Here is a 17713-nt window from a genome sequence, read left to right as displayed (position 1 = left end):
ACTTCCCCTGCATTAAGCTTGGGGCCACCTTTGCATTGACTTTATTTTAATAAAACAAAATATTGAGTCCTAAATTAGCCTGTTCCTTGTCTCCAGAATTGCAGGTTGGAATTGCATGCCAGGGGGCGCTTAGTGAAACAAACAAATATATATTTAGAAGTGAATGTCTGCAACAGGTTTCTACCCAACTCTAATTCCCTTGGGATGAAAGCTGACAACCCTGTTTGCTAATGGTCACTCTAAGGGCAATGACAAGCCTATAAGTCGTGACCTTACGACCATTGGTAGCTTTTAAGGCAGACGAGTACAAGAATCTCAACAGTCAATAGCTTGCCTTTGTGGATCTCAACCACAGACTTGGGAGACACATCTTTGTGATACCCCAGGCTTGGTCCCAACCCACTGCTTTATAGTTGTCCTCTGCCTTTTCTGAAAAGAATGCAGTACAATTCTCAAGAATAACCACTGTTCTGTAAGCAGTCTTGCCCTTCTTATGCGCCCAATCAGCTAACAGGGTTTCTAAGAACATCATTGTCGTTGGATCCGCTGATGGCTCACTCTCTATGTTCAGGACATTAATTTAGATTAGTTTATTCATTTGTATGGCCCTCCTAACCTGAAGATATCTGGGCGCAAGTATAAAGGTTACAATAAGTGCATGTAATATCATTTACAATTAGCAGGTACATAGAATGAAGGTCGAGGCACATTATAGTACAATACAATTGTAAAATGACATTAACAGCGCCTAGCACAAACCCCTTCCTTCGTGTATGTCTAGTATGTATGCTTTTGGGGTAATCCTCAGATATTTGTACCACTGTCTCAGCAACTTGAAAAGACAACCAATTTGAGAAACCCCACTGTGCATCTGTTGCATATTTTCTTTTTGGCGGGTTTGAAAAAACGTCCTGATTGGAAATACACTGCAAACTACCATATGGAGGCCATATAATCCATGTCACTTCACTTTGTTGGTAGCCCTCACTAGATTCCCTCTCAATAATTCAAAATACTCCTTTCTTTCCCATATCCCCTTCTCTTGTGACACAGAGTGAACCCCTCTTCCCAGTACTGTGACAAGTACCATGATGCCATCACTGCTTCTGAAGGGGAAGCCCCTTCCCATGAGGCACGGATGGTGAGGCTGCTACCTGATAGTCCCTTGGGGGTGGTACTCAGTGGGTGGATCTTATGGGGGGGAAACCCCTTTTTGGTCAGTGACACCCACATTTGGGAGAAAGCGGTACTCCCACCAAAAAATGACCCTGGTGCCCATTTCCAGAGTCACCCCACCTTTCCTTCCTCTCCCGATTCCTCTTCACACCTACCATCATACTCAATGTACTTTGCCAAGACAACTCAACTAGAGAGTACTGAGACAAGAAGGAGTTACTAGTGAGTTACCACCTCAACACACACTCAGTACAGAGACGAGGAGGAAATGCGATGCAATACAGATTGAGCATTGGAAATACTTTTATCGGTCTAGTGGTTCATGAACAGTGATTGGCAGAAGCATGATAAAAAGCAATGGAAGACTTGACAGGTCATCAAGCCCTTCCTGGAGGAACCACGAGAGCCAGAATGAACCCGGCGTGCCCAATGATATTGACCGGGACGCCATGTGGAAGGGGAGAGAGACTGGGGCCGGTCCAGGACATGTGGATGACCGGGACGCCATGTGGAAGGGGAGAGAGACTGGGGCCGGTCCAGGACATGTGGACCGGGTGGCCCACAAGCAGACCAAGTCTTCAGGTGCCCCAGAGACCGGGGAACCAGTAAAGGTACCGCCACATCATCTCTAAAGGGTATAAGCCTGCGGAGCAGCAGCAAGGAGAAGAAAGCTCCAGAAAGTTACCAGAGTGCAGCGAGCGAGCCCAGCTGCCTCGTGCGAGCCAGCCCTCACATAAGTCATAACACAAGGTATGAAGGAAACCACAAGGGCTCTGAACCCCTAAAGAGGCAGATAGAAAAGCAGGAAAGACTAGTCTGGGACTCGCACCCAAATTGTACAAGGACTTGTACTAAGGCTTGGCAGAAGAGCATACCAAGTCCACAGAGGGGAAGACTCTAACCCAATACAGAGAACTGGAAAGTAGCGAGAGGTCCACACAGTACTTGGCAGGTTAGTGGACCAAGTCTGCCTGGCCCACCACAGCCTGGAAAGGGCACCTAGGAAACGCTTCAACGTCACAGTACTTGGTGAGGAAACCAGGTCTGCAGCGAAGGGTGAAGGACCCTTACAGCTTGGAGAGAGTATCAAGGCAATGTCTCTGTGTGGCAGCACTGGGTGAGAGGTAATTAGGTCTGCATCCAAGGGTCGGGGAACCCATAACAGCTCATAAAGAGCATCCAAGCTGTTCTTTTTAAGCTGGTGAGAGTAAGCCAATGCTATGAACCAGAGTCTGGAACCCCAAGGAACTGAATTATACACATATGGAAGGCTGGGAAAAGCAGGTTGTTTTCTCCAAAAGCCAAGCAGTGGCTGGTGTTATATGAAGAGAAGCTTATCCATACAATAACTGTCTTTCATCCAGGGAAAGAGAGCCATTCCTCTAAATCAAGAAGACATTTCCTTTTGATTTAGTTAGCTTAGTGTGTAAGGGACAGAGTTAGGATTTTGACACTGGACATTCTGTCACCAGTAATTTCCAATGAGGCAGGGAAACCCCTCCTAGAGTTAGGACGAGTTAGGGTTCTATTTTCCTTTTTACGTTTAAATAAAAGTTTATAGCCAATACCAGGACCCCTTCATGCCAGTCTTACTTCTGCACCCTTACAGTAGTTCCTGGGGTTTCCCCCTACTGAACTACAGAAGTCAATTGACTGCTTCTAAATCAAGATCAAGAACCAATACACTATTTATGGGTGGTCTAGCAAGGATGTGACCTCCACTACACTCCTTAGTCTCACGACCCGCAGGATATGCTTTCACTACCTACGGGTCCAAGCTTCTCACCTGCACATGGATTTTGGGCTCAATATAAAGGTCTTGTTCTTACTACTCAACCCATGTTTTCCACATCATTGCATTTTACATGTGCATAGACACCGAACACTACCTTTGATAGCTGCAGAGGCTACATCTCAGAGAGGATAATGGTCTACGTTTTTTTGCCAAAACCTGAGGTTTTGATTCAACTGGGGGAGGTTCAGGGTTCCTAATCCTTGCCCTCCTTAAGGACCTTGCCATTTGGCTTTTATTCTCTACAAGTTAAACTTAAACCAGCCGACTATGTATCATTAAACATTCTGCTTTGGAATTGGATTCCAGTTGCAGTAGGAGGGGAGACATCACATTTCTAACATAAATAGGCCTTCAACTACTTGAGAATATTTAGAGGGTAATGACTTACTATAATATCAGTAGAAGCAGCACAACTGCAACTTATATACGCCAGCCTTCAGGCATCTCTTATATCACTCATGACTGATTTAAATTAAAACACAACCCTAACCCAGTGTATAACCTTGTCGATCAAGTCTTTGTTCAATTCCCTTGCAGTTTTTAAAAATGGGAATTCTGAACAACTAGGGAGGGGTGATTCCCTTCCATCTCTCTACTCTTGTCCACAACCCCTCTCAAGGTTCCACCTCAGAAACCTCTCATCACATTACTGATTAGAATCCCTCTTCAAAGTGTAGTTATTTATCCCAAGCCTTGGGGAGTGCCTGAGAGACTAGTTAATCAAACTATGGTCAAAAACGCTAATCTGTTTCCCCCGCGGCATCCATATCCAGAGGAGATCTTCTTATCCGGGGATCTTAACCACCTGACATTTTCTTCAATAGCAGTGTGACTTTGGTTCTGAGATCGGGGAAGTTTTTAATATGCATATACAAAGTTTTTCCCTAAACTTGGTTAATTTGTTATGAGCAAAGGGGGATGTCCTGATAGTGCACCCATTTTATCACCACCCATACCCTTCTTTCTTTCTGTGCCTGCATATTCAGCTGTTTTAAAAAACCTATAGTTCACTGTAACCCCTGTTTCCTATATCATTCATATTTGGATTAAGCTGACTTTCCCTCTTCGCATCCCCCGACGCACCTGGCGTGATCCCCACATCGCCTGCAGGAGCAGCGGAGCACGCGCACATTGCGAGGCGAAGGTGAGCACATCAGTGCCATTTAAAGGCTCCGAAATCCAATCTGCCAGAATCCCCTTTTATTCAGTATTATCTGTACCGTTCGCCTGAATATAGAATGGTTGCCGCATTCGAAATGGCTGCCTCATCCACAGCAGAGCCAGCGTTGTGTTGCTTGGCAATGCCATCTGCATTTTATCCAATGCACGGCGAGGCAGAAGCCAGCCCACCACTGAGAAGGCCCGCGGTGCAAAGGCCCTGTTTTGCGCTTTGTGGTGTGCACTGGTGCCAAATCCTGCATGATCTTTTACTCACATTGGTAAGCTCTTTACATTACCACACTGCCTTGTCTCCTGTGTTCAAACACTCACCACGTTGCCTTTACCGAAACTATGCTTAATCCTCCGACGTCTGGCAACAACTTACATGGCCTTAATGACTAACTTGTTTGGGCGTTTTCCTGTAATCGTGTACCAGCATTACCACCAGCGCATTACACTCTGCTATTGTCTTTATCTAACCTCACTGCCGTATGTCTGACACGTTGATTACACTGTGTCTTCACAAAATGCCTAGCAGATGAACACGCCTGCCTGAGAAATTGCCAAATTGCTACAACTAAGTGTCCATCTCCTGACTTACTCTACCGTGGTGTGGTGCTCTGCATTGATAGATTAACAGTCTGTTTCATGCAAGTATCCCACATATATGCTTCTGTTAAGGGTTTAGAGCCAAAATAAATACGGCTCATGTTTGGACTATCTGATCCAACAAACTAAAAGATGCACTTACGCTCCTCACCTCCTTGCTCCTCATGCGTTCTGCATTTATGCCTAACCTGTCATGGGATTGTGTTCTAACTAGCCCATGGCACTCTATATCCATCCAAGCCTAGCTCAACTATCCTACTGTGCTCTCTGTGCTTGTGAGCCTACCCTAAGTAGCCTACTGTATCTCATGTACATTCTCAGTGTTTTCTGTGCATTTTCACCATTTTATAACTGATTTGAAACAGCCTACTGCATCTCATGTGCATTTTCAGTGCTTCTTATCTGATTTGAAATAGCCTATTGCATCTCATGTGCATTCTCAGTGCTTTCTGTGTGTCTTCACCAGTTTTTAACTGATTTGAAATAGCCTACTGCATCTCCTGTGCATTCTCACCCTTCTTAAACCGATTTGAAAAAGCGAAGCTACCTGCACCAGCCCATTGTATTCCTGGTGTACCTGAGTCTATGATAGCAAACAAATTGTATGCTAATACCCATATAGCTAATATAGAAATAGCTGTCCATTAGACCACTAATCTACTGCCTGCTCTCCTAACAAGCCTATTCTACTTTAGTGCAAACAGCTATACGGCAGGCCAATTGAAGCAGCCTATGCTACTAGAACCTCAACAACCTACCCTGCTACCATCCATGTTCTTAACATTGAACTCCCATCGGTGAAACACCACACCTTAACTAACTTTCAGTGCACTATGGTCGCCTCTGCCTCACAGTCCATCCTACGGTGGATACTATTGGCACTAGTACTAGACTCCATAGACCTAAACAGCATTCCATTCATATTTTATCACTATAAATACCATGACAGCTATATCAGATGATACATGTACCCTATTGGCACCTAGTAACCTGTGCCAACGACAACTGTCACTGCCAATCTCACCCAAAGCCGACCTAGAAACTAACATACCCTGCCACTTCCTGTCTAGAAATACCAGACTCCGCTCCAGGCTATCAAAATTATTCGAACCTCCTGCCAGCTCATTAACTAACTTCGGCCTTATGAGAAATTGCGACAAGTAAATTACCATAAACAATAACATAAATCCCAACACCTCATCTATGCCCAAGATTGACAATCCCACCTATAGAGTGTACAGGAAGAACACATCCCACCCCCCGACAATGACAGATGAAGTCAACAATTGCACCTCAACTGTCCCGTTGTCAGGGAATCATGATCCAAACCTTAAGGGGGCCTTAATTAATTCCAGGTCCTTAGTTGCTCATGCTACAGAGATAGCTGACTTAATCCATGCAGAAAACGGACTTTCTAGCCATCACTGAATCTTGGCTACATGCAGCGGCAGGCCCTGCTTTCATGCTCGCAGTACCCTCCAACTACACCGTTCTTAGAGCAGACAGAACTGACACCCACGGAGGTGGCATGGCTCTCATAGCTAAATGTAACCTAGCCCTGAGACTTGCCCCATCCCCAAACGTTAAATCCTGTGATCCCTCACTGCCAGACTACCCATGTCTGATTCCCAAATGTTCACCATTCACATAATATACAGACCTCCAGGCCCCATTGCCACATTCGAGGAGGATATCTCCACTATTCTCTCGGACAACTTAAAAAATACTTTGCAAGTACTCCTGCTAGGGGATCTCAACTTGGGATTCAACGACCCTAAAGACCAGCAAGCAGCAGTAATAGCCAATGTCCTCTACGAACTTGGCCTCACCCAGAAAGTGACACTACCAACCCATGATAAAGGCAGAATACTTGATTGGGTGCCAGATTACAATTGTAATGCTTCTATCACTGCCATAACCCCACTAATTTGGACAGACCACCATCTGATAGCATTTACATTAGATGCTAAAATTCTCTCAACCAAAAATAACCTAACCGCTCCCCTCTCCTCAACGAGGAATAAAAAGAACATTACCACAAACAAACTTCTATCCCTAATACTACCAATACTCAATTCTCTACCAGATACTCTTGATCCCACCACACTAGTTAATGAATACAACAAAACTATGACAGAAGCCTTAGACAGAATTGCACCTCTAAAAATAAGAAAAAGTAAACCCATAGCACATCTGAACTCTTGGTTCACCCCACAGATCAAAACCCTAAGAAAGGGCAAAAGAAAATGTGAAGGTATCTGGAGGCAGACACCTACTGATGCAAATAAATTGAACCTTATCAACATCTCTACCATGTACAAAAACAAAATACTCCACACCAAGCAGGAAACTTACAATAACAGGATCCTGCAGGCCAAATCAAGTACAAAGGAACTTTTCATCATCCTAAAAGAACTTGAAGCCCCGATCACTGTGCCTGACAACTGTGTAAAGGACAAACTTGGTGTTCTGACATACAGAAGGCCCTAACCAACAAAATCTCCACTCTTCAGGACAAAATAGCCAACAAAAAACGTAATATACCTATCAGGACCACACAGGTTAACACCCCATCTCCACTATTTAAACCAGCACAACGCTTTAGCTTTGCTAAAGTCTCAATCTTAGAGGTTGAAAAAATCCTCCTCTATCTCAAACCTTCTAACTGCAAGGGAGATATATGGCCAGCCCAAATCATCAAAGATGCGGCCAGTGACTTGGCGCCCTTCATCTCGACATTAATCAATGCTTCATTCACTACTGGCACCATCCCAAGTAATCTAAAGGAGTCCTGGGTACTCCCATTCCTCAAAACAACAGTCATTAGATTCTACTATACCCACCAATTACAGGCCCATAACAACAGTGCCATGCTTACTAAAATTTAGATAGGGTGGCATATCTCCAAATACAAGATTACATGGAGAATAACCAACTACTAGTAGCTCGGCAATCAGGATTCAGGTCCCAACATGGCACTGAGACTGCGCTGATTGACCTCAAGGCCCAGGTCGAGGAGCTGAGAGATGCTACTCCTTGATCTCTCAGCAGCATTTGACCTGGTGGATCACAAGGTCCTATGAAATCACCTTGATTCAGCAGCGCACCTCTCCTAGAAGGCCATAGTCTGGATCCAATCCTTTTTGAGCAACAGGTCTATGCGAGTCTTCTCACCATCATCAGCAGCACACCCTATTCCTATCACTTGTGGTGTGCCACAGGGTTCATGTGTCTCACCCACAATGTATAACATATTTACCTAGCCCCTTTTTGATGATCTGGATTATCTTGGTATCACCTACACTAACTATGCAGATGATACCCAGATTCTCATACCACTTACTGGGGAGTATGATAAGGATTTGGCCTTGGTAAATGAAATGTACCTCATCATCCAGGCATGCATGGTGCCCATGGACTATGCCTGAATGAAGACAAAACTGAACTCATATTGGATACCACATTGAATATCAACACACTTGGTCATAAATATACTGCCTTTATTATTGATGCTAACATCATAGAATTCGCCAAAGAGGTAAAAACATTAGGTTTTTACATAGAATCCACCCTAACATTTACCAAACAGGTTAACTCCATTGCCTCTGCTTCAGCTTACACTTGCATGTTGATCAGAGCTGGCAAACAATTTCTATCCACAAACAGCTGTATGACCCTGGCCAGAGCCTTAATCTTGTCCTTAACCAGTTGATCAGAGCTGGCAAACCATTTCTATCCACAAACAGCTGTATGACCCTGGCCAGAGCCTTAATCTTGTCCAAATTGGACTACTGTAATGCCCTATACTTGGGGGGCCAATAAGTACATTGTCAGAACAATCCAAACTCTTCAAAATAAAGTGCTCAGAGCAGCACTGGGTATAGCCAGGAAAGAGCACATTTCCGAATTAAGAAAACAGAATAATTGGCTTTCCACTAGCGACAAAATCCAGCTTAAAACAGCCTCACTAACTCCTAAGTGCCTAAACAACGCTGCACCCCGTTATCTCATAGAAAAATATCTTCCAAATGGCCTACTAGAACTGCTAATACTAACTGACCGGTCGTACCAACATTCAAATTGACTAAGGCTGGGGCAGGCAGCTTCCCAGTTAAATCCTCACAGCTTTGGAACTCCCTGCCCCCCGCTTTGAGGGTGGACCAAACGTACTTGAACTTTAAACAAAACATCATCAACTGGTTTAAAGAAAACGACCACTAAAGTAATTCCTGCCACCATCTGTGCAATGTTAAACTGACACCACTAGGCATACAGCATATTGATCCTATCTCCGTCATGTAATGCCTCTGACTATGTTTACTTGTGTATATACTCTGCTGCTGTATCCGCACCTCTGAATATATCACAACTGCATATTTATAGTTTAATTGTGTAACAGTGTAACTCTGGATACTTCGTAACTCTGGATACTGTGTTGCTGTATCTGAACTTCTGAATGTATCATAACTGAGTTTTTGTATTATAATTGTGTAACCTTGGAACCATAAGCCGAAAATATTCTTGTACCTTGTGCCCTGATACCCTCGGGTCTGGCGCACATTACAATAAAGAAACAAACTTATTAAGCTATGTGATGGCATTGGCTTTTTTGAGGTTCGTGAGAAAAAAGTCACAGCTTTTTTTCCTTTTAGCCATTGTAATAATAATCACCCATTATCATAGACACCAAGCAATACTACGATAAACAAAAAATTATGCTCATCAAATTAGATTCAACAGAGTGCAAAAGTAAGAAATTGTCCTACACGCCTACATTCTTGACAATAAAAACAGTGATGATGAAGAATCAAGATGTCCATTAGCAGCAGCTAAGTCGTCTTCTCAACCTTCATGTCTCATTTTAGTCTGAAGGTCTTTGAATCAGGTCCCAAACCACTCAAGTCTGGGAAATTATTTGTACCTCTTTGAAATCCATAAAATGCCCAGTGCAAAGTGCCTGGTGCAAATGTGCACAGATGGACAGTGTTCATACAAATCACAGTGTGAGTACAGTGTTCAGTATATGGCCAAGCAAATGGAGGGGAAAGCCAAGTGACATTCAAAGCACCACACACCGTGGGTAATAATAAGCAGCGCTCAGATACCTGAGGGTTTGTAGCGCTATATAAATGCCAAATTATTATTATTACTATTATTGTTATCATTATTAATGTCTGTCCACAACAAACCTGTTCCAGACTCCACGCCTCTGGCCATGGGTCAAGCTAGACCAATAGTTAAATAAGAAGTGAAGTATAGCCCTCCAGGGTTGCATGAACAGGTCCTCCACCACAACCCTGCTGGTCCTATGTTATACCACTTCAATGTGTTCTTTTAATAAGAAGTAATACACAAGAGATCATATAAAATGTGCTCCTTGCAAAACTACCACAGCTCTGGACCAAAGAAAACCCCCTTTGACCGCCAACTCTGTAGGCCAATGGCCATATGGCAGGGGTGAAGTGAGTAGGGAACTAAGAAGACATAGTCCAGTATTGAAGTACTCCCCAGGCCTTTCCTGCGTTCTCCGGCAGAGAAGTCTCATGCACTTCCTCTAGGCCTGCTGGCCCCTCCAATTCAATGTGGGTGCTCACATTTACCAAGCTAATTCCCTAAAGGTGGTTTCTGGGTTTCACAGCACTGCTGCCACAGTGGGCTGTGAGAAACCCTCACACCTACTCCCCTTGGATCCTCTTCTCAGGTTGCCAGGGAAGGCCTTCGATTTTGAATCCTGACCCTGGGGGTTGAGAAGCGAGGGCGGATCACCTGGGTGAAGGGTCCTTGGGGATTGAGAAGAGGATATCCACAGGTGAGACATGGTATCTATCGTTTCCTTATGAGAATCAACCTCACCCTCCACCAGCCTTTAGGGGCTGTTGCAACCCATCTTCCCTCTTTTCCACTCATTTAACCCACTATAGTACAGGGACGAGGAAGAGGCGACTAGGAGCAGTGAACACTAGCAAGTCATTTCACCACTCTAGTACTGAGACGAGGAAGAGGCCTGCAGAGTGTTGTAAATGTCAGGCATGTTATGAGTGCTCCACTAATTACAACCAGGCAATTGCAATAATGGACTCATACCTGCAACCTGTCAAGGGGTTGCAGATGTATAAAACGTGGCACGACCAGCACGAGCAGCAGGAGAGAGCCCAGGCCGATCGTTGTGGGACTGGAGGGTGAATCCTGCATACCAGGAGGCAACCGAGGTTGGTCATGCAGGAGAGTCAAGACGCCGGCAGACAACCCCAAGAAGCTGTTGAGAACAAGGGCCGGGCGGGCCGCGAGAAGGCCACAGATGTGGGAGCCTCATTGGTCAGAGGTCCACAGTCAGAGCTGCAGACATAGAAGAAAGGAACAGAGTCCCTGGCAGCATCCGCAGGAAGGAAGTGAAGCTGCCGGCAACAGACCGAGAGAAAAGACAGTGCGAGTGGGCCTCGCGGTCAGAGGAAATCGTGTTGGCGGAGTAGAAGCCAAAAGTACAGCTGCCGGGTGGAGATGCCAGGAACCGATGGGTGAAAAGGGAAGAGCACTCAAACCAGGGCGCTCCTGGGGGCTGTGCGGAAGCCAAAATAGATGCCCAATTTATTAAAAAGTATGTGCAAGTTGAAATAAAGCCAACGCAACGGGTTGAGGGAAAAAATAAGGACAATATAAAGTGCAAGCAGGTTAAAAGATCAGTTATTGAATACCAAATTAAATGAATGCTTTTGGGCAAAGATATTACCTCATACGTTTTTGTGAAATTCATGTATCGCCTATTGAAAGCAAAGCACGAGCCATATGAAATACAGTGGAAAGCAAGTATGGGAGATTGCGAGAAAGTATGAAAGCAAGGTGGTGAAGGAACAAAAACACCACAAAGTGAACTATATGCGAAAACACATTATGGCAAAGCCAAGAGACTGGCAAAGGAAAGAACACGTTGTAGCAAATCCAAGAGGCTGATGAGGAAAAGCCAGGTGAGTGTGAACCATCCCACAGGTAGGGATACAGAAGAACCTCTGTGGGGTAGAGAGCCTATGGCTCCTGGTTACGTGAACTGTAATGGGTGAACTGTGTGGTCCGATAACTGCGCCTAGATCGGAGAACACCCAATCGTGAAAGCCAAGGAGGTTGCTGAAGTGAAACAGGAGAAAGCAATCTGATTGAACTGTTAAGAAACCAGAAGGAGTATAAAGTTGGTCTGGAGCTGTTTTTGAACATTGAACGAATGAGAATAAGTGCAAGTTTACAAGCTGAACTTGGGAAAGGTTATCCCAACACTTTGTGGAAGTGTCTTGAACTTGAGGAAGGGAACCCCAAGACTTTATGGAATTGTCTTGAACCCGGGGAGCTGAAATGTAAGCCAAGAGCTGGAAGAAGCTCAGAACTTTATTTGGAACCCTAGTTCTTTTATTGCTAACATCCCTACACATTGTTTAGCTTTAGTTGTGAGGGAAAGTATAGGTTTTGGGCGCAGAAAGACTTTTAAGTTGACCTTTCTGACTCAGTCTTTCCTTGGTTTCTTTAGGTAGGGAAATCCCACCTTAGTATAGGGCAAATTATGCCTTCAGCCATACTGACATTTGAGTTAATAAAAAATGTCTGTTTGAACTTTGAATCTGTTGTCTGTGTCTTGCTTCATGATTCCTTCACAGGGCCCAGACTGCTGCGCCACTACTGCTACGTGTGCCGGCATGCATCAAATCCAGTAATAGGGGCACACCGGGCCACAATTATATTCAAAGCTGCATGCATCACCAACAAAGCAGTATCAAAAGGAACACCAATATACTTGGTGACTAAACTCCACACCTCTGGAGGTTGTCACCTCACGTAGCAAAGTTATCAAAAGGTTAGTGTAAAGAAGCCCACAAAGAGTAGACTTGCAAGCAGACCTTCTCCTGTCATGCCCAACCATCTTGAACTCGATCCCCGGAAGAGGCTCCAAATGCCCCCAGCATCCTTCAGTTCTGCCAAACACTAAAAATGTGTCTCTTTCTAAAGTACCTCCAGGTGAATACAAATCCCTTTCTTTTCACGAACATTACTGCACTACTGTATAAAATGGCAAGTTCAATGCTGACACTCACCGGTTGTAAAGCGCACCACTGCTCCTGAGCTAGGTTCTTGCTGCAAACAATAAAATAAAATCTAGTAAGTTCAAATGTAGTCTTTTTGTGGTGTTTAAATATGGTGATTAACCATCTTGGCTGGTTTGCCTGATAAGACTTGCCAATGCGTGCATGTTTTCAAAATGACCTTGTATATTCACTCAGAGAAGTCTGCCCGCTTGAGGAATTTAATATTCCCCTTAATACATTATAGCCTTCTATCGCAAGCTCTACGTTTTAGGCAGTGGAATTCATACATTCAGTATACTCTTCAGCGTTCCATTCATAGTGCTCAAAGGCATGTCTGAAGACACTTCAGAACACAGCTTAATGTGTTTAGTTAAATGTATTTGTTTTGTGTCTAAACATGTAAACTCTGTTCCTTGGGCTTTATTACAGTGTGGGATGTTTTCAGAAGCTAGTATGTCTTGTTCCTCTAAGCTCCAGCAAGAATTCTACATATGCATGTGCTTCAAAATATATATGACCTTCCCTATAAACAGGCAGAACTTCTCTTTGATCTTATCTCTCCTTACAAGGACTCTAGCTAACACCTCTTGCTCAGGAAAAGGTGCTGTGAAAACAAGAGGATTTGGCATGTATACTCACATCTGGTATATTATTGCAGAAATGTGGATTTCTGATTGGTGTGGGTTTCTGTCCGCTATGGCAACCTCTCAGTACTAGCTCAAATAATGACCAAACTATATAAAAACAGGAGGGACCTGTATGTACCACTTTCGCTGAAGGATCACCATGTGCTTTGAAGGTTTTCCAACAAAATGCTCATTTGTCTAGCATACTTCTTTATCCTGTTACTTCTCTAGTCGCCAGTGTAGTTCTTAGAGGTGTTCTCCATCTGCTGCTGTGCAAGTTTCTTACTACTCAAACCTACCACTGTGCTCTAATCTCACCTTTCCTCCTTCCTCATCTCATTTCACTTCCTCTTTGCTGCCTTTGAATCTGTAAATCATCGATCCTTCCTCCAAATTCTTTCCTCCAGAAATATGCAAATGGATGGCCTCATATCTCTTCGACTCCTTTTCCATCTCCTGGAACTCTAACACCTCCTTCCTCATTCCTCCTCTGCAGGGACCACAACACATATTCCCACCTCGTTGTTCACACTCATCACATCCTTCAGCTTCTCATGCCACCTATTTGCTGATAATACACAGACCTCCATTCATTCCTTCACTCCTGATATACTTTAAGTGCATAACCAACTGTCACTCTCTGCATCTGAAGTTTTGTTTGAACTAGTTTGTCGGATGCTGAACTCATCAAAAACAAATATCATATGTCTTGTGGCCTTAACTGAGAAGCCCTGTCTCTTTCACCTATCTAATTTCCACATCACCTCCTCAAATCATCTCTCAAGGCTCGACTGTTTGAAGACCACTTTGATAAACTAAAATGAAAAACACTTTTTTGCTCCCATTGACTGCAAAGATCAGCCTTCTAACCATCGGAAGGTCTACAATCACCTCTTCTAGCATTCTGACAAAACTCTCCACCCTTGTTCTCACTATCCTGGAGTACTGAACTAGCCTACTCCTGGGTATCCCTCTACACTTTTGTTTCCATCAATTATATACTTAACTTTCTACTGCAACATTCCCATATCACCCCCCCCCCCCACCTTGGCATACTGTAACCATGCTGGGTAGCTATTTATACAGAATCACTCCAACTTCACGTTGCTGTTCCTTGTTTTCAAATCTTTCCAAGGAAAGACATCACATCCCCAGCTGGTAGAATCCATTTTGCTCTACTTTTTTGTGAGACTTTGAGCTTCCAGCCCTCACCAACTTCTCTGAGCCGTTCCCATGCATCCACATATCCTTCCTCTGTGTGCACGTCCTACCCCAGGTGTCCGGCTGCTTCTGTGAGCTGGAGATCCGTGTGCTGCCCCAACAATCCTTGGTAATCACCCAGAAATATGGTGCCCTCTGAGTAATGTTCCTCTTCTCGGATCCTACATTGGAACTTCTGTGCCCTTGTTTTCTACCCCGTTTCTACTAACCATTTTCCCCAGGGTGCTAGGGTAAATGGCATAAATCAACTCCTCCCCATCCCCACCCAGATGCTGAAAGAACAGAACCATTCAGAACACAAGTATAGATCCACCATGGTACTCCCAGACAACCAGCAGTGGAGGAGTGAGGGATATATATATTCCCTTGGATTGTGATGATACCAGATCTTCCTTCCTCCATGGGAACATACTTTCAAATTGGATGGACAACATACAACTCCCTAAAAGATGACTGTGAATATTGTGATGTTATTGTCCTGCCAGCAGGCAGGCTTTTTGGAATAATTTGCAACTAATCCTAGAATATGTTGTGTTTCTTTCCAGCAATCTTTTGCAATTAAATTAACTCTCCTTTTAGTAGTGGCAAATATCCCTTCTGTTAGCAAGACATGAGGCACCCTCTTCTAATTCAAGTTAGACCTGTAGTTTCCCTTTCTTACTTTGCTATATATATCGCAGACTGAACAAAATATATATTTGTACTCTTTTGAATAAACGTTTGAACAGCGTGACTACACTGTTTTTGGGACAAAGTTACAATTTTACTCTGAAGAAACATGTATAAAACACATTAGAGAGAGATTATGCTGTCAAACATTCCATTGTATTTTATCTAGTTGTGGCATTGGTCAATATCACAAAAGAGAGGTAGACTTTCAAAAGAAGTCCTTCTATATTAATTACAAATAAAATGCTGTTCTCATCCATTTTTTAGATGACTCGTGAAAGACTACAGGTAAAGCTTCTGTAGGTATGGCAGATTTGGTTTGAGCTTCCAATACAAATTGCATCAACATTGCTTCATTTTGTAATACAAATAAATGTAATGGAATGAATGTTTGCTTTTTAAATCATACTCCTTTTTACTTAAGGTTGTATCAAGAAGACAGATTGTGGCTGTTGGCAAGAAGAATTCATCAGATTTTACAATGACTCCTGAATCATCATGGACACCTGTGGCATTAATCATGGTTTATTACATTGAAGAAAATGGGGAAGTTGTGAATGATGTTCTTTCATTACCCGTCCAACCTGTGTTTGAAAACAAGGTAGTGTTTTGTAAACTTTTTCATTTTTGTTTGGACAGTATTCCTGCTTAGACATGATGTAACTCCTTGAAAGAAGACTATTGGACTACTTTTATTGTTTTATCTTCATAGGGGATTCATGCATTTATGCAAGACTCCCACTGGTTCCTCTGGAGCTTAAACGCCCACTCTGATCTAAAGTCAATTTGAAAATCTCGATTTGAGAGACCTCTCAATGCCTCAGACGTCTTACAGGAAGTTTGAGCAGCCAATCTGGCTCCGTGAACCTCTTAAAGGAAGTTGGAATTTTTATAAAAGACATAGGCCACTTCCTGTTTCCTTATGGAGTTTTCGAGGCACTCAGAGGGATGTGGAACCAGTGGGCACCAAATTGTTGGGTGATAAAGAGATCTTGAAACCTGTGAAGATTTTGGAGACTGAGTTGCTAGCTAGTGGGGATGAATGGGCTTTCCCCGTTCTGCTTTTAGTGCATGTGTTCACTTTGTTTACATTTGTCATAGCCCCTATATAGTTTGTTATGCTGCGTGTGACGGATCTTCGGATGTTGTCCCTTCTTCCCATGGGGGAGCCCCTTCCCATGTGGCCAGGGAGGTGTGGTCACTACCCGATAGTCCCCCTGGGAGGTGGTATTCAGTGAGAGGATCACATGGGTGAGAATTAGGGACGACCATCGGGAGAGAACATAGTATCTTTGCCCATCACCTGACCCTAAACCCCCTTCCTGTAATCCCTTTGCTAATAGGCTCATGAGCCGTTGTCATCTTGGCATTTCCTTAGAAAGTACTGGGACGAGTATGAATAGATAGGAGTCACCCAAGTGAAGATCCATTTCCAAATACTGTGATGAGGAGGCACTCCATTGACCCACAAGGGAGTCGAAAGATCAGTAGAGTGATGAGGGAGAGGCGCGGAAGAATGAAGATCACCTCTAAGAACCAGAAGGAACCATCTAGTGGTTGCTGGTTTCTCATTGGTCCATCTGCAGTAGAAATAGAGGAGGGAAAACAGGAAGTTCTGAGAATCCCTCCCTGGAGGAACAAGGAGCCAGAATCCTGGGTTGCAGGAGAGGAAGCTGTGGACTACTGCACTATCCAGAGAGGGGGAACACGTGATCCACAGCAGTCTGTGGGGAACTGAGAGGAGATGGGGGTCTCCCTCAATGGGGGAGCCAAGAAGACCAGTGTGCCTCCCAGAAAGGCGGGGGGCCTTGAGCTCCAGCAGTGTGCAAGCGACCAGGGGAAACAGGAGAGTCCTTCACTGGAAGAAATCATCTGGGCAGCCGCTGAGAGAAGACCACAAGAACCCAGGGGAAGCAGCAGAAGCTTAGCGGTGATGCTGAGGACTGGAAACCTTGCGCACCAAGTACAAAGGTATGCCAAGGGGGACTGGAAAGGCGCAGGGAGAACCCAGCAGTTGCGGTTGGGGGGGGGGGGGGGAGTACAGAGCCATCCTCCTTGTCCCAGTGGGACCAGAGAGAGAGAGACCAAACAAGAATGCAGGGGACAAAATACCACCCCAAAGAGAACTGGCAGAGTAATCAGCTGAAGGGGGCCTGGGACCCATTCTGGGGAAGTGCACCCCAAACGGAAATAAGATGGCATACGAATGGTACACTTACAAAAAGGCCAGAGTCCAAAGAGAACTGTGAAGCTAACCACGTGAAGAGGGTCTGAGACTGACGATGGGGGAGGTGCACCCCTAATAGTGATAAAGAGAAACACAGAGCCTACACACTAGATTGACAGTCGGAGACCTTGGCAGGAGAGTAAACCAAGGCTAGTGGTGAACG

The 17713-nt window shown here is 44.3% G+C and overlaps 1 protein-coding gene across 1 annotated transcript in view; it reads left to right on the top strand.

Moving 5' to 3' along the window:
• The window catches only part of LOC138453423 (CD109 antigen-like), a 1481241-nt gene that overhangs the window by 547023 nt on the left and 916505 nt on the right, over positions 1 to 17713 (top strand). The window contains exon 14 of the mRNA XM_069606256.1: positions 15748 to 15924. Coding sequence (XP_069462357.1) covers positions 15748 to 15924 — 177 coding nt within the window. The remainder of the gene's footprint in view (positions 1 to 15747; positions 15925 to 17713) is intronic.

The sequence above is a fragment of the Ambystoma mexicanum genome, chromosome 4p, assembly GCF_040938575.1.
Source record: "Ambystoma mexicanum isolate Mex_15411 chromosome 4p, UKY_AmexF1_1, whole genome shotgun sequence".
Lineage (NCBI taxonomy): Eukaryota > Metazoa > Chordata > Amphibia > Caudata > Ambystomatidae > Ambystoma > Ambystoma mexicanum.
This window is presented reverse-complemented; position numbering and strand designations above follow the sequence as displayed.